Source organism: Monodon monoceros, unplaced genomic scaffold, assembly GCF_005190385.1.
Source record: "Monodon monoceros isolate NGI ecotype Baffin Bay Population unplaced genomic scaffold, NGI_Narwhal_1 Super_Scaffold_7, whole genome shotgun sequence".
NCBI lineage: Eukaryota > Metazoa > Chordata > Mammalia > Artiodactyla > Monodontidae > Monodon > Monodon monoceros.
The window spans coordinates 14,687,832-14,711,009 of record NW_021703784.1 but is presented as its reverse complement, the minus strand read 5'-3'; the positions used below and the strand labels follow the sequence as shown (position 1 = coordinate 14,711,009).

The 23,178-nt window shown below is 52.7% G+C and overlaps 1 protein-coding gene across 1 annotated transcript in view; it reads right to left on the bottom strand.

Moving 5' to 3' along the window:
• Positions 1-23,178, bottom strand: part of DSCAML1 (DS cell adhesion molecule like 1) — a 342,693-nt gene that overhangs the window by 40,853 nt on the left and 278,662 nt on the right. The window contains exons 12-16 of the mRNA XM_029209546.1: positions 9,812-10,011; positions 9,085-9,181; positions 8,366-8,494; positions 1,520-1,687; positions 266-336 (exon numbers count right to left, since the gene is read on the bottom strand). Coding sequence (XP_029065379.1) covers positions 266-336; positions 1,520-1,687; positions 8,366-8,494; positions 9,085-9,181; positions 9,812-10,011 — 665 coding nt within the window. The remainder of the gene's footprint in view (positions 1-265; positions 337-1,519; positions 1,688-8,365; positions 8,495-9,084; positions 9,182-9,811; positions 10,012-23,178) is intronic.

Sequence of the window (23,178 nt, the reverse complement as noted above, 5' to 3'; positions counted from 1 at the left end):
TCCTTGGCACTGACAAATTCTTCATCCCACCCTAGGCATGGGCGTCCATAAGAGAGTCAGGGTGGAGAAGGGAGTGGGGATTGGTGAGGGAACCAGCCCCTTTATCCTCCTCTCTTTCCACCCCTCCAACCTCATGGATTTAGCAATAAACAGGGTTGGGCACTGTAAGAGACCAGAGACTAGCTAGTCTGTTGGGGTTTCATTTGTTGATTGAGAGGGGAAGAAAGGAGGTATTTCAGAGGAAATTGCCTTTGAATTTACTTACCTTCCAGGTCACTTGGATGCTCTGTGAGGTCACTGGCTGCAAGGTTACATCCATGGGGGGCCCATCAGGAGCTGGGGGGTCATGGGGAGAAACAACATTATGAGTCAAGTCTTGGAAGAAAAGAGTCCTATGTTCTTACTCCCATGCTTGAGCTGGAGGACTGCTGGGGAGAAAGGAAAAGCTCGTCTACAGAAGCAGACAACCTTTGTTTGAGTCCTTCTGAAATGATCATAGGGTTTAAATTTCCCCTTCATTCTCCATAACTTGCTGAAAATGTAGCAAACAATGACTATGAAATACTGCTCCACATCCAGCAGGCTGGCAAGTATTTTTTAAAAGTTTGGTAGTACAAAGTTCAGACAAAGATATGAAGTGGCAGGAGCTCTTGTACACTGATCATGCGAGAGCAAGTTGGTACAAAACTTTGGAAAACATTTTGGCATTTTTTTGGTTAAAGGTAGAAGTTTGTCCATCTGATGACTGTAATTCTACGACTGCTTATATCCCTTGGGAGGAATGAAAATACACAAATGATACAGCTGTACTGATGACACGAAGCTCACAAAAAGAATATTGATCAAAACAAGGAAGACAGAGAGAATATATGAAGTATGATGTCATGCATATATTCTATTAGAAAACAGGCAAAACTGAACTGCATGGGTTATGTGTACATGCATTGTGGTGACAGTATAAAAAAGGAAAGAAAGGAAGTTGGGATACTGGTTACTTCAGGGGGAGAGGTTATAATTGAGAAAGGGCATATGGAGGACCTCTGGTAAGTGGTAATGAGTGTTGGTTATACTAGTTTTTCTTTATGATTATTTGTAAAACTGAACACGTATATGTACTTTTTTGTATTAATTTATATTTTTCAATGACAGGTAAGAGAAAATACAGCAAGGAAAATCTTGTTTAAACTTTCAGGAAAACTTCATGACAAAAATCACAGGAGATAATCCAGGGCACTAGCACCCCCATCCTTTGCAGATCTAGCATATCTGTCCTTTCCAGACAGGCTGCGGCCAGGTGAGTGGGGGCAGGACCATGGACAGCTCCCGAAAGCATTGCCTCGAGAACCCCATCTGGAAAAGGTCAGACGGAAGACTCTCCAATGATCCAGAGGCAGACACAAACACCTCGGAATCTCCCCCTTCTCCTCTTCTAACTGCAAGCCCACTGCCAGTGGACAGGGTGGGTGTGGCCCCGGATGTCCCGAGCCCATGCGCAGGGGTGGCTGGGCAAGGTGCTCACCGGCCTCCTCAGTGCTGATGGTGAGCTCCTTGCTCGGCTCGCTGCGGCCAATCTTGTTGAAGGAATACATGCGGATGCTGTACACGGATGCCGGGTGCAAGTCCACGATGTTGGCCTGGTTGATGGTCGGGGAGATGTTGCGTGTGGACTGCTTGAAGTCCCAGGAATCTGGACAGAGGACACCCATTTCTAACCACAGCCAGGCAAACTCCAGGACCCCTCTCCAGCCTCAAGCAGCAGCACATCCCAACGTCAACTTAGATGCCCAGAAGAGGTCTAGTTCACAGAGACTGAAGCAAGAGAGCCATCACAACTTCACAGAGGACCAAAGGGTTCTGTTCCATTAAAGCTCAAGTGGCCAAGCGATGCCTGAGGTTGGAAGCAGCAAATGCACTGCTTGGAAACCCAGGGAGCTTAACCCTTCTCTTCCCTGGGCCGCCTGGTGAACTCAGACCTCAGATGGGGGTCAGATGTCTCCTATGGTCCCTTCCAAGACCACCATTTGCTTGCTATTCCTGAGGGTCTGATTGGCCAGTGCCCTTGTTGCTGGTTTCTCAGACCACATCAGAGACCTGTTATAACTGTGAGACACCCCCTCAACCCATGATCCCAGTGCAAAGGGGGAAGCCAAGTCTTATACCCCTTTCTCCTCCTATGTGGGCTTCTGTATTGCCTTTCCCTGTGCATTTGTGTGGTGGTGGTCTTGACTGCTTCTTGGGCTGTCAGGGGGGACAAACCATGTGCCAGAGTCCCTAGGCAAACCCTACCCTTTCTCTCACCAGCAAGAGAATGGTCTCTGAGTCTTTACAGGCAGAAGCCAACAAAGGGATGAGCATGTTCCCGATTCATCCAGGGGGACTGACAGCCCATTCCAGGGCTAATGTTTAGCAAAACTGTAGAATGTGAAAAATACCAGATAAATACCACTCAGGGATACTGTGACAGTAAACACTCTGCATCTCCAGAGGAATCCAGTCATTCTTTCAATATATTTGTGCTGTGCACCTACCAGGGGATCCCAGACAGACATGGAAGGGGTTGCAGTCACAGCAATGCCTCAGCCTAGGACCTTCCAAACGCAGAATTCATAACCAGATTATGTTATTGGCACTTTGCTTTGAAAAGAAACAGAAAGGCAAAGCACAAGGAAACTAGCTGATAGTGGGCTTAAAAATCTTCCCAGGGTGCGTCCTGATGTGACCATTCAGTCTAATTTTCCATGTCTTTTAAATCCACAGTAGAGGATCCTGAAAATTCTCAGTAGACAAGATTAAACTGTATTCACTACAGTTTGACCCGTAAATCAGGGAGGGAGGCTAGCACATTCTAGAACAAATTTTAGGAAGACTTTTTTTTAAGCTAATGCCTGGTAAATCAGGAGAATTGGTTCACTAGAAAAGACTATCCCATCCCCCCAGCTTCTGGTTAATTGAGGTCTTGACGTTTTTCAAAACACCACTTTTAGCTACACAGGCTTGGCATCTGTGAAGGGCACTGGCCCAGCTCCCCATCTGCAGTTTTGCATTTAATTCTTTGGTTTCATGAGCCAAAGTCACAAATGGCAGACAGTGGATGCTCAGAAAAACAGTATTTTCTCCTTGTCATTTAAAACACCCCAACTGCCCAAGAGTCACTATGGCTGGCAGGTTAAGCCAGAATTGCAAATATGCAGGCTCCTACTGCTGCGGGTACTGCTTTGGTTTGGGAGGAAATGGGCTAGTGTGCGGAGGCAGGTGTTCACTTCTCTCTGCGGCATTCTGGGAGCTGGTGCCAGCTCACACACCATATATGATTTGCCTGTGTTTATAGGAGAGGGAGAGTGATCATGAGTCAGTGCATTCATTTTTGATGAGTGCGGCAGAGGAAGGAGACCACATGATGTGTCTGAAAACAGAGGGGCTAAAGAAAAGAGGTGCTAATATTTATCAAGCACCTGTGATGTGCCAGGTGCAGTGATGGACATGATGTACTCTTCCCTCCTTCCAATGACATCAGCACCATATCTCCACTGTATAGGTGATGCTCACATCATCAAGGCCGATTTCTCACTTGGCCTTTCAGGTGTGTTCAACGCTTAGCCCTCTCCCTTCCCGAAACACTTCTCTCTTGGGTTTCCTATTAAAACACTCTCTAGCTTTTCCTATTCTCTTGGGTCATCGCTTCACTTTGCAGGTGCATCTTTTTTACCTTACCATTAACGGTTCGAGTTCCTCAAGGCTCCATCCTAGGCTCTCCTCTCACTCCATGCACTTTTCCCACCAGTGGCTTCTATTTCCATCTACACACAGATAAGCTCCCTGAAGGCAGGAACCATGTCTAAAACTTTGCCCATCTTGCCCACTTGGCACGCGTTGGGCACTTAAAACCCACTGTTGGTTTTAGATCAGAGCCACTTCGTTGTCCTGGACTTTGGACTTGCAGTTCCTCTGCATTTTGTAGTCACAAGAAGTACCCTTTGCCTTTCCCTCCCTCGCCTCCTTCAGCTGTCAGTCACAGGAAGGTTGGGGGGGGATGCCCCAGAGAGTGGCCTCTTTTTGTTCTGCTTTTGCCAGTCATTTCCAGGTGGATTTGCCCTTGTGTTCCCAAATCATCTTTGATGTTGCCACAAAATGGCTCTCTCCCCATAGCGCCTGCAGGCTAACGCATCAGAGTCAAATCTGGAGGTCTCTAGCTGATTTTCCATACTTGATCACTGCCATCTCTCTGACCTGAATAGCTGAAATCAGGGGCCCTATTTTCTTCCCTTTCCTTTTCAGCTCTCAGAGTACTGAGCTGGCTTTGGTGAATATTGTCTCTTTTAATATTCCCTTTCATATAAGCCTGGCTTGCCCAGATTAACATATTTCATTAAGGGCTCTCTCTCCCTTTCTTCATCAAAGGGTTTATGATGCAAAATATTCTTCTTAAAAAATAAGGAAGTGGTTGGGGAGATGCCAGTGCCTTCCACTCTGTGGGCTGCTTGCTGGGAGGGGACCCGGGGCCTGTGGTGTTTCAGGGGACACATTCACTGTAGAAGGGGGAGCAGTTTGGACGAAAGGCACGTCCGGAGCATTTAGCTGCCTGTGCTTAGGAAACAAATCCATTCTGCATCTCTGATTTCCTCCTTGCGTCACAGCTCTGAGCCCACCACGGCAATCTCCGCAGCACCGAGAAAAGGTTTCCTGGGTCACCACCACCACTCACCACATCCCAATACCAGACCCTCTCACAGCCCCACTCCAGCTCACACAGAACGCCACGCCACACCGGGCTGGCTCACCCCACGGTGGCTGATGGCGCGCACCACGAGGCTGCCTTCTGGGCTTGGAGGGCCATCCTCAAAGAACCCGTCCCTGCTCCTTGCTTGGAAAACAGGGGTGAAATGTGGTGTCTGCATTTTTAAATCTGCACAGCGCCATCTGATAAATTTGTGTGGACGGTGCTATTTATCATTCAGCATTCATGTATTATTACCCTGCTGCCTGGGGCCAGGAGAAGTCAGCGTGAGCGGGATGGCTTAGAAAGGGCAGACTTGGTAATTTCCCTTGGAAAATTAGCATGATGAGCAACACGGCAGAAAACCTGGCAAAGGCACAGTTGTAACACAGAAGGGGGTCAGGGGCAGATGGTCCAGACCCAGGATGGGTGTGGTCTGGGGCAAGAGGAAGAGGGGAAGGGAGAGTGGGGCACAGGATGGGGACCCATGGAGGGTTATTCTGTGTCAGGCTCTGTGCTAGGCACATGCACATAAGCCATCACATTCACGTAATCCCTACAGCCACCTTGGATTATGTGTTATTGTCTCCACTGATAGGTAGAGATGCCCAAAGACCTTAAGTTGCTTGCTAAAGATCATACAGCCCTGACACTTGGTAAACCCAAGTCTTCTGCTTTGAGAATTGTTCTTGTTCTACTATTCCACCTGCAGGCAGAAGATCTACTTACACACACACACACACACACACACACACACGCCCCTCTCTCCTTTGGGTCATTCATCCGTTCCCTAGGATACCTTTTACAGTTCTCATGTAATTCAGTTTGTGGTGTGTTACACGTGATTGGATAATGCTTTGTAATGGTCCTGGAAGTGCCTTCGTGTGTGTGTGTGTGTGTATGTATGTGCATGCGAGCATGTGTACACAGTGTTTATTCTCACTCCAACTGCATTGTAAGCTCCAAGGGCAACACTCTGTCTCCTTGTTCTTTCTCTTTGCCTACCACATGGCTGGTGCATGATTCTGCAAGATTATTATTGGCACTCAGTACATGTTGCTGACTGACAGACACATATTTCAGCCTGCAAGTCCCACAGGACTATAAATTGCCGCATGAAGTATTTGAGTTAGAAGGAGGAGAGGAACTTACATTTTTTAAAGGTTGACTATAGCCCCATGCTAGATGCTTTCTCTTTATTCCTCAAAGCAATCCCACAAGGTAGGCATTATTGTTTCCCCCTCACAGACAAGGAAGCTGTGCTATGTTCACAGCCTCTGCCTGACTCCAATATGGTAATTCACTGCAGTTCCCATGGGATTCCTTTTCCTAAGTGCCAGGATAGATGCCCGTCTGAGTGGGGTGGCCTGGAGTAGTCCTACCTGAAGACAGGAGAAAGGACCAGCCAGCTTCTCTGTGCTTGTGATCCTGTGATTTATTTTGCTGGTTTTTTTTTTACAGGTGCAAAGCCCTTGTGGATGGGAGAGTCTGAGGTTGAGTTTTCATTACCCTCCTCTCCACCTTGCCATCCATCCTGGCTCTGGGGTGGGGTATGGCCATTCCTCATCTTTCAGGAGAGCCAGAGGGGGTGGGGGGAAGATGTGGATGAGCTCTGAAAATAGCATCTTCCCTGCCCACCTCTCCTTCTGCACCGCTCTCCAGATGTGTGATGTTCTCAGCTTCGCCCTGCTGAGCAGTGCCCCAGGAAAGGTTTCCACACATTGGAGGGTGGCCAGTGGAGGGGGCCGGGTGGGCAACGGGGCAGCATGGGGGAGGAGGGCAGGGGGGCAGTCAAAAGGAGCAATAGGGGAGGGGCCTGAGTGACAGCCCAGGCATCCACTCCCCGCCCCCGACAGGCCACATCATCCAGGCAGGGAGATGCTGGCCCATCTTTCTGGCTCCTGGGGAGCTTGTGCCCAGACTCGGGAAGCCTCGAGGGGTGAGATGAACACAGTGGGCTTCCTCTCCTCCCCGTGGCCTCTGCCTCCACTGAGGCCCGGCCACTGCTCATCACCTGTCCCAGATGCTGGGCTGTGGCAGCCTGCTCACTCAGCTTCTGGACCTCTCCTTCCTGTTGACACCTGATGACCCTTTTCAAGGTGCCATGCCAAGTCTCTCTCTGGGACCTCAGGCATTGTTAGTAGCTCTCAGTGACCTTTTCCAAGGAAGTAAAAGCTCAGCCCAGAGCTGCCCCCGCTCCCCCAACCTGGAGCCCAGAGCACATTTTAGTCTTGTTGACCAGGAACTGGGTCTGTGAACCCTCTGTTAGCCGTGCTGCTCCCTGGAGAGCACTGCATCGTGCTGGGGCTCGGCTGTTCCCGTCTCCCTGAATCTAGGCCTGTTAGTGTTCCATCTTCTCCCAGCTCAGTGGAGCGTCTACAGGGACCGGGGAGATGCTTCCCTGACGACCCCTGTGGGCACAGTCCCTCCTCCTCTCTACGGCCCGCCTCCTGCACTGAGAGTGACCTCCCAGGGGCGCTGGCTGTGAGCTGACTTTTCTCCCCAACTGAACTGTAGGCTTCTGAGGGCAGGGTCCCTCCTTGCCGAAACCTGTATCAAGGATGACAAACCCAGTGCCCCAGACATGGTGGCTTCTCAAGAGGCGAATACAGCTCAGAGATTTGCTGTGGACGCTATGCCAGGTGCTGTCACTCTAGGGGAGTAGACAGCCAGCTGGCCAATGACCATGTGCTATGCTAAGGAAGAGAGGAAGTGTCTGGAAAGCTTCTGAGGAAACAAAACCTTGGATCTATGTTAAGACCTGGAAGATGAGTTGGAGTTGGTGGGAGAAGGGGGCTGGGGCGGCTTGAGTTTTCCAGACTCTCTTTCTGTGTCTTATTTTAAGATTATTTTGAAAAGCTTTTCTGGGCTTATGGTCTTGAATTCCGAAGGTATGAAAGAACCCAAAAGGAGCAGCATGCTCCTCGGTCTCTCACTCCCGTGTTGGGAGTGAGGGGGCAGCCCCCTGTTGCTGTACCTTCTAGAGAGAGTCACACAGATACAAACATGATTGCTCTTTTTTGGCTTGGCCTCTTGTCCAGGCCTCTTGTCCCCTCCTTTGCCACATGACTGTGGGTCCCTTGTTTCCCCAGAGACCTAGGGGTCCATTGTTCACTCTGCTCTACATGGCTTCACAGTGGCGGGCAGCCTCAGGAGCTAGCTAGGGTCCCAAGGGAGGGATCTGGGAGGGCTTCTTGGAGGAGGAAACTTAGATCTATGCTTTTCCAGGGACTCCCATCCCCCAGTGACTCATTCTTGGCAAGGACCAGCTCTCTGACTCCCAAGCATGTCCATCATCCCACACCAGGAGTGCCTAGATGACCCAGTGAAACTGTGACGTCTCTGACCCCACATATACAGCCCATAGCCCCCTGGCTCAGGGCCTTTAAGTTGCTTTAAATCAGACCACCCTATGGACCTGCCCAGGGACAGTCCTGGGAAAAAGGGGCTGACACCCCCTCCCCACCAACTGAGGGTCCCCCTGTTTGCCCCCAGGGTTCCTAACCTGACCAATGTTCCTCCCTTTGGAAGACACAGGGGCTTGTGTGTCTGCCTTAGATGGGCAGCCCTGACACCCAGGGGCTGTCCCACAGAGGGGCACCGTCCCGGCACATGGTGCAAGGGGTCACAGCAGGCCCAGCCCTCACCCACCTGATTTGTTCTTGTATTCGATGTCAAAGCCCGTGATGATGCTGTTCCCGTCAAATCGCTGGGTCCAGCGCAGGTTCATGCTCCGGGCCTTCACCTCCCGGATCTCCAGCTCTGGGGGGTCGGGGGGTTCTGGGGGGTGGCAGGGGAAGGAGGCAGAAGTGAGGATGGCAGCAGAGAGCTTGGCCTCCTGCCGACCCCTACAGAGGACCAGGGATCTGCCCTGGGGGATCCGTGTCACCTGTGATCCACCCAAGGGCCCTGAGCCCTGGAGTTCAGGCAAGGCAGGAGGGGGTGAAGGGTGCCCAGCAGCAGGGCTCAGAGGCAGAGGGGGGCCTGCTCGGTTCCTGCTCTGCTCCCCTCTCTTCCTTAGCCCCTTTCCTACTTTCCCCCATGCAGAGCTCCCAACTTTTCCCAGCTTGACTTTCCCTTCCCATACCTCCTGCAGGGTCTGCGCCCACAAATCCAGGCCGTCCACTTCTGGGAGCAGCAGTATGCTCCACAGGGGCCGCAGCCATTGCAAACCTCGCTGTATGCAGTGTGCCTGGAAAGACCCTATCACCCCACTCTGGGCAGGAAGGAGGGTGGATGGAGCTTTTCCTCAGAGCTGTTTCTGGTCAGCCTCCGCTAGATGTGGGCAGTGTCCCTGCTCTTGAGGGGAGTTGGCAGTGAGCGCTGGGGTCCCAGGGGAAGGGGCTGGGGGCGTGGGGCAGGTGAGGTACCTTGCACCGTGAGTTGGATCAAGCCCCGGTCCTCCCCGTACGAGTTGATGGCATGGCAGCTGAAGAACACAGAGTCCCCACGGTCAGCAGGCTTGAGCTGGGAGGCAGCCGGCAGGGGCAGAGGGCAGCGGCAGGGAGAGAGGGAGGAATGGGGAGAGTCTTTTAGAGCTGGTCTGCTGAAGGGGGCCCATCTACCCAGGGATCAGCAAGGCCACCTTCTTCTGGGAGGGGACCCACCAGGGGTTTGTCAAGGGCTCCTCTTTCCAGAAAGTTCAAAGGATGGAAGTGTGGAAGAGTCCCTGCAGGGAGGCCAGCTCAGGAGTTCCAAAAGAGGGAGGGGCTGAGGGGGGGGACGCAGGATAGAGGGAGGGGCTGAGAGGGTCCAGGAGGGAGGGAGAGGGCTGAGGGCATCCTGGGGGGAGGGAAGGAGGGGCTGGGGGGGGCACCCAGGGTAGAGGGAGGGGCTGAGAGGGTCCAGGAGGGAGGGAGGGGCTGAGGGCATCCTGTGCGGCGGGAAGGCGGGGCTGGGGGTGTCCTGGGAGGGAGGGGCTGGGGATCCCACACATTTAAAGGTGAGGAGTTGTCAGAAGGGGGACAGAGTGAGGTTCTCAGGCAGAGGCTGGTGGATGAAGGAGGGAAAAGGAGAGGTAGTTTTTGGGGTGGGGCAGGGGCTGCCAGACCCCGCATTCAGCTCAGGCAGTGGCCGGGGCCGGGGCGCGGGGCTCACCTTCAGCGTGGAGACCACTTGGTCGCCGCTGTCCCGGGTGGCGATGGCGTACCGCGCGGCGCGCGCGGGGTCGATGACCGTGTCGCCCTTCTCCCAGCGGATGATGATGGGCCGCTCCCCCCGCGCCGCGCAGCTGAGCTCCTTGGCGTGGCCCTTGATGGCGATGGTGGTGTTGGGGTGGGAGGTGATCATGGCCGGGACTGGGGAGGGGAGGAGGCCCAGGGGGTCCCAGTGAGGGCGAGGGAGGCCAGCCCGGGAGCACGTGCCCAGCGCCGAGGCCCCGCCCCCCGCCGCCCCTCCCCACAGAGCGCCTCATGCCCAGCGAGAGGGTCTAGTAACGGTTGGGGGAGGGTACAGAAAACCCCACTGCCTGTCCCTTTCTCCCCAGCCCACCCACGACTGGGGCAGCCTCTCTCTTCACCAGGGGTTCTGATATTCCAAGGGCCCCTTTTCAGAATCTTTTAAAACGCGTAAGATACATAAAATGACAAAGGAAACCAGATATGCTGAAGTATGGTTATACCAGTATGAACATTCAAAAGCAAACATCACATATGTTCTGTATTCCTCTTTATGAAATAAGATCTAGTGCTGGATTGTATTAGAACAATTTTGTAATAGTGATGAGCACAAATGATAGCTTGAGATATCTGCCAGGGCTGTGGTATGAAAATACCTATTGGTCACAGTCACAGGTGCTGCTACTGCTGTGGCTTGTTGCTTATGTTCAAAATGGAAGAAGTACAAAATTTCAGTTAAGTTAGTGAAAAAAGAAGTTAGTGGAAAAAAATACGCCATTTTACCCCAGCCCCAATTCACGGACCCCTTGAATTGGATCCATGCACCTTTGGCGGGGAGGTCTGTGGACCCTGGGTTACACGCCTGGTGCCTCTGCTTTGTGTCCATGGCTCGAGCTCTCTCCACAGCGGTCAGCTGGCTTACCCCCTGCTTCTAGGCAGCAGGCCCCTCCCAGACAGCTGAGAAACTCTCCTGTTCTTCCAAACAAAATGCAACAGAGAACCCTGGCTAGCAGCACCGTAGTTAAGAACCTTCAAGCCCACTAACAGGTTCCCCCATCCCCCATCCCCCAACCAATGACCTGAGAAAATCGTCATGAAACAACCAAGGCCCTGGCTGGCCGTCAGGAGAGCCCGCCCACTGCCCTCACAAGAGGCATCTCAATCCCGACCCTCCTCCAGGCCTTAGCACCATGGGCAGCAGCAGGAGGAGGGTGGGGTAGAGGGAAAGATGGTCTCGGGCCAGTGACATCCTGTCCCCTTTTTCCCCCATCAGCTCAACAAACATGCATCCAGCACCTATGCCATTACGCGGCACGGTGCCAGGCTTGGGGGAGACAGGGTCGTTGCCTCCTGGGAGGAGGGGTCAAGGGGAGGGGGAGGTAGGCACCTGTGCGAGCAACATGAAAATAAGGAAAATGGGATGAGTTTTTCAAGGAGGTATCAGGAGAAATTAATTTTGGCGGAGGAGTGTCAGGGAAGGTGTCACCCAGCCATTCAACGAGCATTGATGGAGCACCTACTAGGTGCCAGAACTTATGCTGGGTTCTGGAACCAACAGTGCACAGGACAGACCCAATCTCAGGGAGCTTCGCTGCAGTGGTGAGAACAGACAACACAGTAGGAGTGCCAGGAAAGATTGCTAAGCACTGTGCTAGGAGAAGTGCTCACCATCTGACGTGGCAGGATACACGTGGGGAGAAAGGGTCCCCTAAGCGGTGGAAACTGCTGGAGCAAAGGCTCAGAGGCAGCGATGTGCAGGGCAGATCCCAGAGAGATAAGAGATCTGATGCAGCTGGAGGACTGTCCTTGTCCTTGCCATTTCCTCACCACTTTCCTGGGAAACCTTGCCTCTTAGAGTACAGGTCCCCAGGGCTCTCATCTCCAGAGGAGTGCCCATGAGCCATGCTGGAGTACACACATTACGGGGCACTGTGGCTGACTGCAAGAATCAGACAGCATTTCCCACCCCCGCATTGCGGGAAGGACCCCTGCTCACACTGAGGTCTGCAGAGTAGACAGCCACCCCCTCACTGGCCTGCTTGGGCCATGCGACAAGAGGATGCTCTGTCTTCTCCCTCTTTACACCCCCCCCACCCCGGAGGCTCCCCTCTGGGGCACTGCATCCCTGCTCCACTTCTGTGGATGCCCCTTTCTTTCCCTCCTAGCATCCTCAGGATTTTTCTCCCCTCCAGTTTTGTTTTGTTTTGTTTTTGGCTGCCTGCTTGGCTTGCGGGATCTTAGTTCCCTGACCAGGGATTGAACCCGGGCCCCCTGCAGTGAGAGCTCAGAGTCCTAACCACTGGACCACCAGGGAAGTCCCTCCCCTCCAGCTTTAAACACCTACTCAGACAACATTCTTCCCAGCAAACTCTCCAGGGTCCTCTGACTTCTAAGGACAAATAAGCCTTTGGAGAAAGGAAGGAAGGCATGGAGCTGTAATAGTGTGACCTGAGACGCCAGTCAGCGGGTGAGGGGACATCTGGAACAGGTCTGGGGGATGAAGGGTGGTTTCTGGCATTCCCTGAAGTCACCATGCAGCCAGCCACCTCCTCTGCCTTCTGTCATGTGGGACTGGATCCTGAGGGCAGCTCTGGCCCCTGGCCCCTGCAGCAGCATCTCAGCACAATCCCCAGCCCCGGCTCATCATATAATGAAGCAGATACATTTTATAATGCACGGCGTCACACCAGTATACAATAAAACGTGGAACACAGATAACAAGGTGCAACTTACAATGAAGAAAAAGCCTGCAGTCAGAGACATGCGAGTATGAATTATTGACTAAGGTTTTACACTCTCAAGGATGTGCGGAGGAATATTTTTCTATCAAAGATTTGCATAATTCACTCGTATGAACCTGGGTGGAATATAGAGTAAGATTTTACATCGACAAGTCGGGCCTTGCATTGCAGAAGCCTCCATTTTTCCTGGAGGATTGAAATGCCAGGATGTGGCGGGAGGGGCGCATGAGCTGTTTCTGCTCCCCGCAAAGTGAATGGTCAGAGACTGGGGCCTGGCACCCTTGCTTGGCCTGAGCCCTGAGGCCTTCCTGGGGAAGAGGAGGCCTAGCTCTCAAGAGGCTGCCGCTGAAGACACAGACGAGACGGGGGTGTTCATGCTGAGGGGTGTGTGTGTGCGTGTGCGTGAGCGTGCGCGCGCGTGTGAAGGGGGATGGGGGCAGGGTCAAGCCTCAGCGTAGGTCACAGGTCCAAAGAAGGAAGGGGAAATGACGAGTCTTCATTTTTGGTAGGAGGACCTCAAGGCTCTGCACCGGAGTGAGAAACTGGCAGCTCATCCCTGTCTTGCTCTCCAGGTAGGGCTGTACCAGCCTGTCCAGGGCCTGTGTGTGAATTATAAAGGCACCCCTCTGGCTGGATGCAACATGGTGCTGGGAGCCACAGCTTGGCCAGTGGAGCAGGGACTGGGCAGACTTAACTTGCCCCTTAGGCTATGTAACTTTGAGCAGTGCACAACCTGTGTATTCATACATGCCAGTCCCACCTCACAGGGTCTTCCCAATCAGGTTTGTTCAAAGAGACAGACACAGGGGCAACCAGAGACCACAGGGCCTCAAGAACCCACTTGGTCCTTCAGCCCTGAGTATTAAACACAGCTGGGGCCAGGGGGTGGGCTCCTTTCACCGTTGTTATGGCAGCAAACAGCATGCAGCAGAACCCGATGTTCTCCTCACAGCCCCGCAGCTCAGGGCAGGTTCAGGGGAGCTCCTCTGTGAAGAAGATACTGCTTCTGTGGACCCCACCCAGCTTGAAGAGCTTGGGGGCCAGACGGACGTGTTTCTACCCAGCTATGTGGTCTTTAATACAGGCTACTTGACTTCTCCGAGCCTCAGGCTCATTATGGGTACTATTCCCACCCCAAGCGCCTCACGCTCCTCTCCTGTTCCAAGAAAAGCATCAGATAAATACACGCACACCTTAAGATGTTACTTGCCATCTATTTTACAGAATCGCAGAGTCCTAGAGTTGCAGAGCCCACATAACGTTCAGCATAGTCGCTACTAGCCACATGCGGCTATTGGCCACTAGAAACGTGGCCAGTCCAAACTGAGATGTGCTGTGACTGTAAAGTACACACTGGATTTCAAAAACACAGGAAGAAAAGGAAAGAATGTAAAATAGTTCCTTAATAATTTTACAGTGATTACATGTTAATATTTTAGATATATTGGGTTACATAAAATATACTATCAGTGAATCTCACCTGTTTCTTTTTACTTTTTTGAACATGTGACAACTAGAAGATTTTAAATTACATAGGCGGCTTGCATTTTGTTTCTATTGAAGGGCACAGGTATAGATCATCTACACAGACCCTTCGTTTTACAAATGAAGAAACTGAGGCCACGCAGGGAAGTGATTTGCCCCGGTCATACTAATAAACAGCAACACTTCTTAAAAGTGGACAGATGGGAGAGGCGATACATAACGTATGAGGCTCTAACACTAATGGTGGAAGATGAACTGATGCCAGGAGAACTAGCGCCCAGGTCTTCAGAACATAGAATGACAAGCTCTATATTACTCGTGAAACATCATGTCTCGTTCTGGGCTCTCTACTTGATGGAGGACATTGACAAGCTGGAGTGTGACCAGGAAGATGGACAGACTTCAAGCCATGCCATTTGAAGAGTGGCTGGAAACTGGGAGCATGTAACTTACAGGGAGTTGGGTGGGACATGGCACAACAGCTCTTCAAAAGGGGGAAGGCAGACCTCCTGTTTGGCCTAAGAAGGAATTTTCCAATAGTTTTGGCTGTTTAGGGAAAGGGCTGCCGTGGAGGCAGGGAGCTCCCCATACTAGACCACCTGGGCAGCGTGGAGAAGATTCCAGGGCAGCGCAGAGAAGATTCCATGTCTTTGGGCCCCTGCGGGTGTCCGGGTCCCAGGAGAGAGGAAAGATGGTCTGGGAATCCGGCTCATTGTTATGGGAGGATTCTGTGAGCATACTCTTCTTGCGTATAGGGGTCTTCAGCCCCTCATCCTGGGCAAGAATCAGAGGACCTGCTTCCTCTTTTCTTCCTGCCCTACGCAGTCTGCCTGTCAATGCCAGAACACGGGACTCTGTCACTGTGCCCCTCCCCCAGACCCTGTCCAGGCCTCCAAGGGCCTGGGTGCCCTCCTGAGCCCACAGACCAGGGGCCTCCGCCCTCCCGGCTGCTGTACTTAACAAGGCAGCCCCCTAATAGAGGGGAGCCCAGGGCAGCAGGTGCCCACCCTATCTGCTCTCCTTGTCCCTCCATCTCTCTCTTGCTTCTTGCTCTGGACCACAAAGTCACTCTGCTTCACTGAATCACAGTGGTAAACATAGTTGAATCCTCACTGCACCGACACCTGGCTGTGCTCCAGAGCACTTCCTGGGTTGAAGGCAGACCCCAGGAATTCCCTAGAGAGATGTTCGTGTGCGGTCACCCGCAGGAGCACAGATGCGCGCGCGCGCGCGCGCACACACACACACACACACACACAGAGGCAATGTTAAAAACACCCCCAACGGATGGTCACAAACACAGTCACCCTCACAGCCTACACTCTGACACCCGTACCGTAAACTCACACGTGGTGTCGTCATACAGGTAGCCTGATGCAACTGTCAATTGCATGTCAATATCCTGATGTGATTGTCTAACACATATCTACTCACAGCCCTGCATCACATAAGCGCACCCTCCCTCTACACACACACACACACACACACACACACACACACACACACTTTTATGGTTACCTTTTACTGGGAACTTCCCATGTACCATGTGCTGGCAGTATTCTAGTGCTTGACATGAATTAAGTCATGCGGGTAGGTACTGTTGTTATTCCGCAGCTCCAAAGCCTGGGTCCTGATGTATTTCTTGACCAAGCACCATGGCCTTCTTGTGCCCACAATGCCCCTGATGGAGCAGGCAGTCTGCTGGATGCCTTGGCCTCTTGGTTCATTGCTTACTGGCCTTCCCCAAAAACAGCCATGAGAAGTAAGTCTTACGATAGTAAGAAGGCAGTTTTTCCCTCTTTAAGCCTGTCCTACTGTAGGGGCTGGCCACCTCTGGCTGTCTGTCTGTCTGCCATGCATGCACAAAGAATCTGGCTTTGGGAAATGGAATTTGGTTGTCAGCAAAATGCTGTGGCTTCTCTATGGTGGGCGGCCTCAGCCGGCCTCTCCTAGGGCAGGTGTCAGGGACTGCAGCTTTAGGGGAACGGGCAGGAGAGCCAGGGAGGGGGCGGGGACTGTATGCACAGGGCTGAGTTCTGCGTGACAAGTGCTAATAGCAGCCGCAAAGGCAACACAGTGCTCCAGTAGGACACAGGAGGCTTTAATGAGATACAACTTCTCTGCTTTCCTGCAGTGTAATTCAATTAACAGCCAGGGAAGCCTAATTTCTTTTTACAAAGAGGGGTGCAGTAAGAGATTCTCTGGGGACTTGGGAGCAGGGAGGGGCTGGGCTTAAGGGCATCGAGGAGACCCAAGTGGGTGAGCTGCCCCTTAATACATAGCTCCTTCCAACACAGCTCCTTTAGGTGGGGAGGGTGGGCTCTTCCCTGGGATCCTGTGGAAGGTCCTGGGGTGAGCTGGGCCAGTCTTATTCAAAGCTTTACAACCCCGGTACTTGGTATAGCGCCGGCACTGCACATGGCCAAATTGGGGTAAATTCTGGTCGAGCCCAAAGGGGCTTCCTGATGACTCCCAGGGCCCTTCCCTGACACCCCATGTCACTGCAGATACCCCTCCTCTGGGCATTGAGTGTCCCTGGCATGGCACATGTCATACTGCAGTGTCCTTGGCTCTGACTGTGAGACTCCAGGGTAGGAGCAACCCTGTTCAGGACTTAGCATGTTTTTGTGGAAAGAAGGCAGGCTCCCCCAGTGCCCTGGGGCAGCCTGCCCTGGTCCACAGACTCACTCCAGGGCAGGAAGGAGCCTCTCTGGGCCTCTGGCTTGCAGGCCACGGCCTTATAGCCCTCCAGAACTCCCAGATTTCCTCCTCCTGGATCCAATGGGGCTTTACGGCTGAAGCCACAGAGGGGAGAAAGGCACCAGCCTCCACAGTGGACTCACCCCCTCCGCTCGCTCCAGGGCCCTCCTGGGGCAGCAAGCCCAGGGGAGAGGAAATCAATTTCAGAAACAAGACAGTTGTCAGAATCCGATGTAACCGGTTTCTGTCTGTGAAATTACTCACAGGCCGGCTCCTGTCACCCCCAGGTCCTGCCTGGACCAGCTGCTATTTACATTTTAATTTGATAAAATGTAAATTTTGAGAGGCTGATAGGTTTTTAAAACACCACAAGACAGCTCTGCTTCCTCACTCCCGCCCACCCCTTCCCCGAGCATCCACAGACTTTCTGAGCAACCCCCAGGATTGGGGATGGAGTTCTAAGGCCCCTAGACCCTGCCATGGGGATTATAAACTCTGCACCTACTCGGCCCCTCCTTTACCGCTCCAGCTTCCCTCTTCTCTGGGATCCCACCCATAAGCTGGGGTGGGCTGATCTTTGCAGTTTACAGAACACCAGAACATCTTTTATCAGGAGCTTCATTCCTGTTAAGGAGGTAGCCTGGGGGCTTTTAGCCCCCAGAGTATCAGTGAGGAAATGGAGGCTCAGAGAGGCTAAGTGTTTTGTCTAAAGTCACACAGCTGGTGAGCGGCAAGAAGCACCAGCCCCAAGTCCCCTGACAATTCACCGGCGCCCTTTCCTCTGCTTTCATCCAGCCTTCTCCTTCTGCCTGGTGGGCTATTCTCCCACCTTGGGCTTTGTCCCAGAAGTAGGAAGCTGGGTGGGAATGACACGATGTGGAGGAATCCTGGGGGCAGTGCAGGAGGCTGAGAACCGGAGGGCTGGGCCCGTGGGGCAGGAGGTCAGTCCAGGGCCAGCTGGGGCTGGGGGCAGGAGTTAGGGGGGCGGTGATTCGGGCCTTCTCTGTCTCTGTCCCCCTCCCTCTCTTCCGCCTGATGATAGGAGCTCAGCTGGTGTTTCTGACAGTCCCCGAGTCACCAGGGAGGGAAGATTCAGTTACGAATACCCAAAGGCGGAGAGCAGTGTGTGCAGGAAGGAGGACGTGGAAGAAGAAGGACATGAATGCCACCAGCTGTTGGGAGAGGCCTGATAAAATGGGAAAGAGGTGTGGAATGTTGCATTCCAAAAGGAAGCCTGGGGTACTTCTTAACCCCATTCGTGGGCACCAGTGTACGATAATCCTAGAAGTTCACATTATTGCAGGCTTACTATTTGTAGGCACTATTCTGTATTCCTTTACATGCGGTAACTCATTTAATCCTCAGAACAGCCCTGTTTTTATTCCCACTTTACAGATGGGGAAACTGAGGCTTAGAGAAGTAAATTGCCCAAGGCCACACAGCTAGTAGGCAGCAGAGCCAGGATCCAGGGCATCAGTGGTTTTAGCCATGATGCGCCACTGGTCAGAGAAGGGCAGGAGGCAGGGGAGCAGGATGGGAGTGCAAAGAGTCCAGTTTCTCTGAAGAGAAATGCAGCCAAACTGGGGGTGAAGCAGATTGGTCTGGGAACCCGGACACCAAGGTGTTAGGCTGTTCTGCTCTTCTAGGTGGGTGGCCTGGGGGAGGGGGTTGAGGAGCTTTTCACAGGGTCTGAGGGGAGAACCCTAGTGCTGGATGACCCTCCTCTTCCATCCCCATTCAAGTGGATATCCCTCTGGTCCTTCCACCGCCTCAGGCAGGACAACCTCAAGGCCGATAAGGTTGGAAGAAGGGCAGCAAAGTCAGGGTGTTCTTCACCAACCTTAAGGACAGGACTTGACTGTCTCAGGAAGTCCTTCTGAGAGTCTAATCGAAATCTCTCCAAGAGTCTCGTAGAGTTTTTTGCTAAAAAGGATGCTTTCTCTGGCACGCTAAAATGCTTTACTGGATGTCCTCCTCCTTGCCTTTGGGGGAGGCTTTTCCAGGGGACAGCGTGTGCCCTGAAGGCTCTAGAGACCTCTGCACACCACCTTGCCATGGGAGAAGGGAACCTCCCAGCTCAGAGGCTCTCATCTCCTTTTGTTTCCAAAAGGATTACAGGCACCCATCTGAGGGGAGTGGGCCCCTCCTTCCCCCCAGCTCAGCCCACTCCCCCCCCTCCTCCCTCCAAAGGCTTGTGTCTCTGCTCCTTGTTAACAAGATCCTGACAAGAAACGCAGCCTTGTTTGGCAGTGTGAGATAAGCTGCCACAAAGGGGCATTGTTGGCATCTGGGGTGGTTGCCTGGGGAGGGGCCTGGTGGGTGGGAGAAGCTCTTTGCGCTCAGCCCTGGCAGCCGCTCCAGGCTTCCCCTGGGGAAGGGCTGGTGCTGGGGGAGCCTTCTGGTGCCTGCCTTGTTTTTCCCTTCTTAAAGAGCCAGGGCCTAGCGTTGTTAATTTGATTGCACCCACTTCGGCTTCTTGTCTCCCCTGATTAGCCAAGCTCCACCTGAAGCATGAGATTAATTCAAATTGCATGGAAGCAATCAGCCTTGGCTCTGAGAGCTGGTGGGGAGATGCCAGGGGACCCTAGCTGTCCACTGCCTGTGTACGTGGGGAGCAGAACTGACAAACAGTGTATGTGTGAAGGGGGTGGGACGCGGGTCAGGGACAACTGTGGGGCCTTTGAGACCTGGACTGCAGCCCTGTTTCTGCTGCACGGTGGGCCCAGCTGAGACCCTCAAACTCACCAGGTCTTGCTTTCTCTGGCCATAAAATGGATCAGTCAGTCCCTCTCTTGACTGCTTGCCAAGGAGCATAAGCACAGGGTTGGGGCCCGGGAGGTGGGGGTATTATTCTCACATGAGGGTAGGACTCGGTCTTCCACTGCCTCTGGTCTTCTACTCTGCCCAGAATCTCAGAAAAGTGATAGTAATAATGAAAACAGCTAATGTCTACTGAATGCTTATTATGTGCCATGCACCCTGGTTAATGCTTTACATGAATTATTTCATTAAATCCACCCCCCAACCCTAGGAGGTGGGTCGTGTTTTTATTCCCATCTTAGAGATGAGAAAACACTCAACTCTGAAATGACCCCGAATATCCGAATCCTTTCAGAGACAAAAGGAGACACCACCATCTTTCTTTAATTACTTGGAAGGTAGTATTTAGGGGTCATTGCTGTGAATACCCTAGAGCTGGGGTCACCAAACTTTTTCTGCAAAGGACCCACAGTACATGTCTTAAGCTTCGCAGGCCATAGGTCTCTGTTTCAACGACTCAACTCAGTTGCTGTAGCTCGAAATCAGCCATGGACAATAGGATACGAAGAATGGACGTGGCTGCGCTCCAGCAAAGCAGGTGGCGGGCTGGATATGGCCCTTGGTCAGTTTGCTGACCACTGCTCCAGGGTTAGTGCACAGGAGAAGCTTGGCTTGTCGACTCTCAACAAAGAAGGAGTTTCTGTTAGGAGGCTGGTTGCATTCAGACAAGGGCAGTTGTAGGATATTGGAAAGGAGAGCACTTCAGCTTCCAGAGTTCTGGAAAGCATGCAGTTATGGATAATAAATCACTGGGCTTGGGGATTGTTGTGGTTTGAACTGTGTCCCCCAAAAAGATACGTCCAGTCCTAGATCCTGGTACTAAGGCAGGAGATAGATGGGCCCCAGGCTAAACAGTTTCTCCCCTGTGGACAGAAACTCCATAATAGCAGAAACTCCATAAAAGCAGGATGATGGAGGAGGCTGGGCCCTGCCCAGATGGAAGATAAGAGACCACATATTCCTCATTCTTGAAATCAAGGGGACCTCCCCAGCTACACATGCGCAGAAAGGCTCCGTGGAGGTCAAAGAGGGAGGGGGTGCCACCTCATAGTAAGTGATGCCAACTACCCATAGGCCTCTTCACTAGAATCCATCTTGGCTAAGAGATGCGCACGCACACAGGGGAGGACCCTGAGATAAACCAAATACGGACTCAGAACCAGGCAAAGCAAGATGACTGGCCAAAGGAAACCCAGAAGAAATGCCACATAAAAGTGATTTAAACTGCCACGAGTGAGCGACTCTCTCTCTCTAGGCCCGCCCATGTGTCTATCCACATGTACTGTACTCTTTTTCCTCCTCATAAACACTTTACTTGCTTCACCACTTTCCGTCTCTGTGTGGAAATTCATTTCTTCATAGCTGACGGGCCAGGGCCTTGTCGCTGGCCACTGGTCCCTGGTGGTCTGGTGGCTAGGATTCAGTACTCTCACTGCCGCTGCCCGACCTCAATCTCTGGCTGGGAATCGAAATCCTGCTTCAAGTTGTTGCAGGCCGAGGCCACATGAGATCAGGACCTGTGAATGTGACCTTATTTGGAAATAGGATCTTTGCAGATATAATTAAGATGTCTTACTGGAGTAGGATGGGCCCTTAGTCCAATATGACTGATGTCCTTATAAGAAGGGTAAGGGAGACACACACAGAGGGAAGATGGTTTGAAGACACCAGGGGAGACAGAGGCAGAGACTGGAGGGATGCATCTATAATCCAAGGGATGCCAAGGATCGCAGGCAGCCCGCAGAAGAGGCAAGAAAACATGTTCCCTAAGAGCCTGCGGAGAGAGCACAGCCCTGCTGACACCTTGATTTGGGATTTCTAGCCTCCCAGAACTGTGAGAGAATACAGTTCTGTTCTTTAAGCCATCCAGTGTGTGGTACTTTGTTACAGGGGCCCTAGGGAACGAATACAAGGTTCCAGTGTGTGACGGAAATTCCCTGTGCAGCGTTTCCAGGAAGACAGCCACAGCCTGTCCCCATGGAGCTGGAGGGGGCTTCCTGAGGTGGGAGGTTGTGGGCTTTACCCTCTCTGCTCTGTGGGGAGCCCACCCCCGTTACACTCCCAGCGCCACGGACAGGCTGGCAGCAGGCGAGCAGTGGCAGGAGCGTGCCCAGGCCACAGTGCCCTTCCCCGCAACTTCCACCCCAGCACCTGGCCCTGGGATGCACACCCGCTGCCCATGAGCAGTGCAAGGAGGAAGTTTTCTCCGAATCTCAACTTTGCCAGGTCTCAAGTCTCCGTAGAACTGAGAGGCCCACGTGGGAGCCTGACGGTGTCCTGAGGACTGGGCGGGGCTGGGGTCAGGGCTTGGGCTGCCGGGGAAAGCCCACCCGTGTCATCCTTCCCGGCCCAGGATAGGACAGCCGTTAGTCACACAATGACTCCTGAGTCACCTGGCGAGGTGGGAGCTGTAGGGGTCACTGGGTCCAGCACACTCCTCTGAGTAGAAATCCTGGCAGAAAGGCAGCCAGGGTTCGGCTGCGTCAGGGCACCCCCAGCACGAAGCAAACATGTCATCTCTCCACTCCCATTTTTTAAAAAAAATAATTTGAAAAATATTTATTTATTTGGTTGCCCTGGGTCTTAGTTGCGGCTCGCCAGCTCCTTAGTTGTGGTGCGTGAGCTCTTAGCTGTGGCACGTGTGCGGGATCTAGTTCCTGGACGAGGGATCGAACCCGGGCCCCCTGCATTGGAAGCGCAGTCTTAACACCTGCGCCACCAGGGAAGTCCCGCCACCTCCTTCATTTTTACTGGTGGCACCGTCATACTTATCCCTTAGCCTGGAGCCCTTGACTCTCCCCCATCCTTTTCCCAGTCCATCATCTGGGCTGGCACCTGTTCCTTCTCAGCGACTCTTAGGCTCCCCCTTTCTCTCCATTCCCTGCTCAAGACACGAGGAGCACATCCAGACTTCGGCGCCACTATCCATCCCCTCATCCCCAGCCCTCCTATCAGACGTCCTCCCCACCGCCTCCCACGCCTTCCACCTGCCCGTCCTCCTTTCTTCCCTTTGTTGATCCAAACCCTACCTATTTCTAAGGTTCCACCCGAGTCCTGCTCCCCTAGAAAGCTCTGTCTGACCATGTCTGTCCACACTGGGTTTTTCCTTCTCAAACCCAGCACTGCACGTGTAACCCCAGACCTTTTTATTTTTATTTTTTTTAAATTTCCCAGTCTGGATGATTTGTATTTATTAAAGTGAATTTAGCAAGATTTAAGGGTACAAAATCAATGCACACAAAAAAATGTGTTTTTTTTCCTCTTAGTATAAACAATCAGAAAATGAAGCGGACCTTTTAGCACGCTATCTTGCCTCGCTTCCTGAAGGTTAGTGCCAGCTTCCTAACTAGTTTCTAAGCACCCTGAGGGCAGGGGTGGTGACTTACTCTTGCTGTTTTCTCTTTCTCAGACCTTGAGGCCACGTTGGACACATAGGGGCTTCTCAGGAAGTACATGTGTATGGCTTGACCAATCCAATAATTTATTCCGCCCCTGCCATCCAGAGGGGCTTTGATCACAACCGGGGTGGGGGGAGCAGTTCTGGGCTCCCCACCTACGGCAGGGTCTGGAGGCACTAACGTAGCTCTTGGCCTCTGTCTGC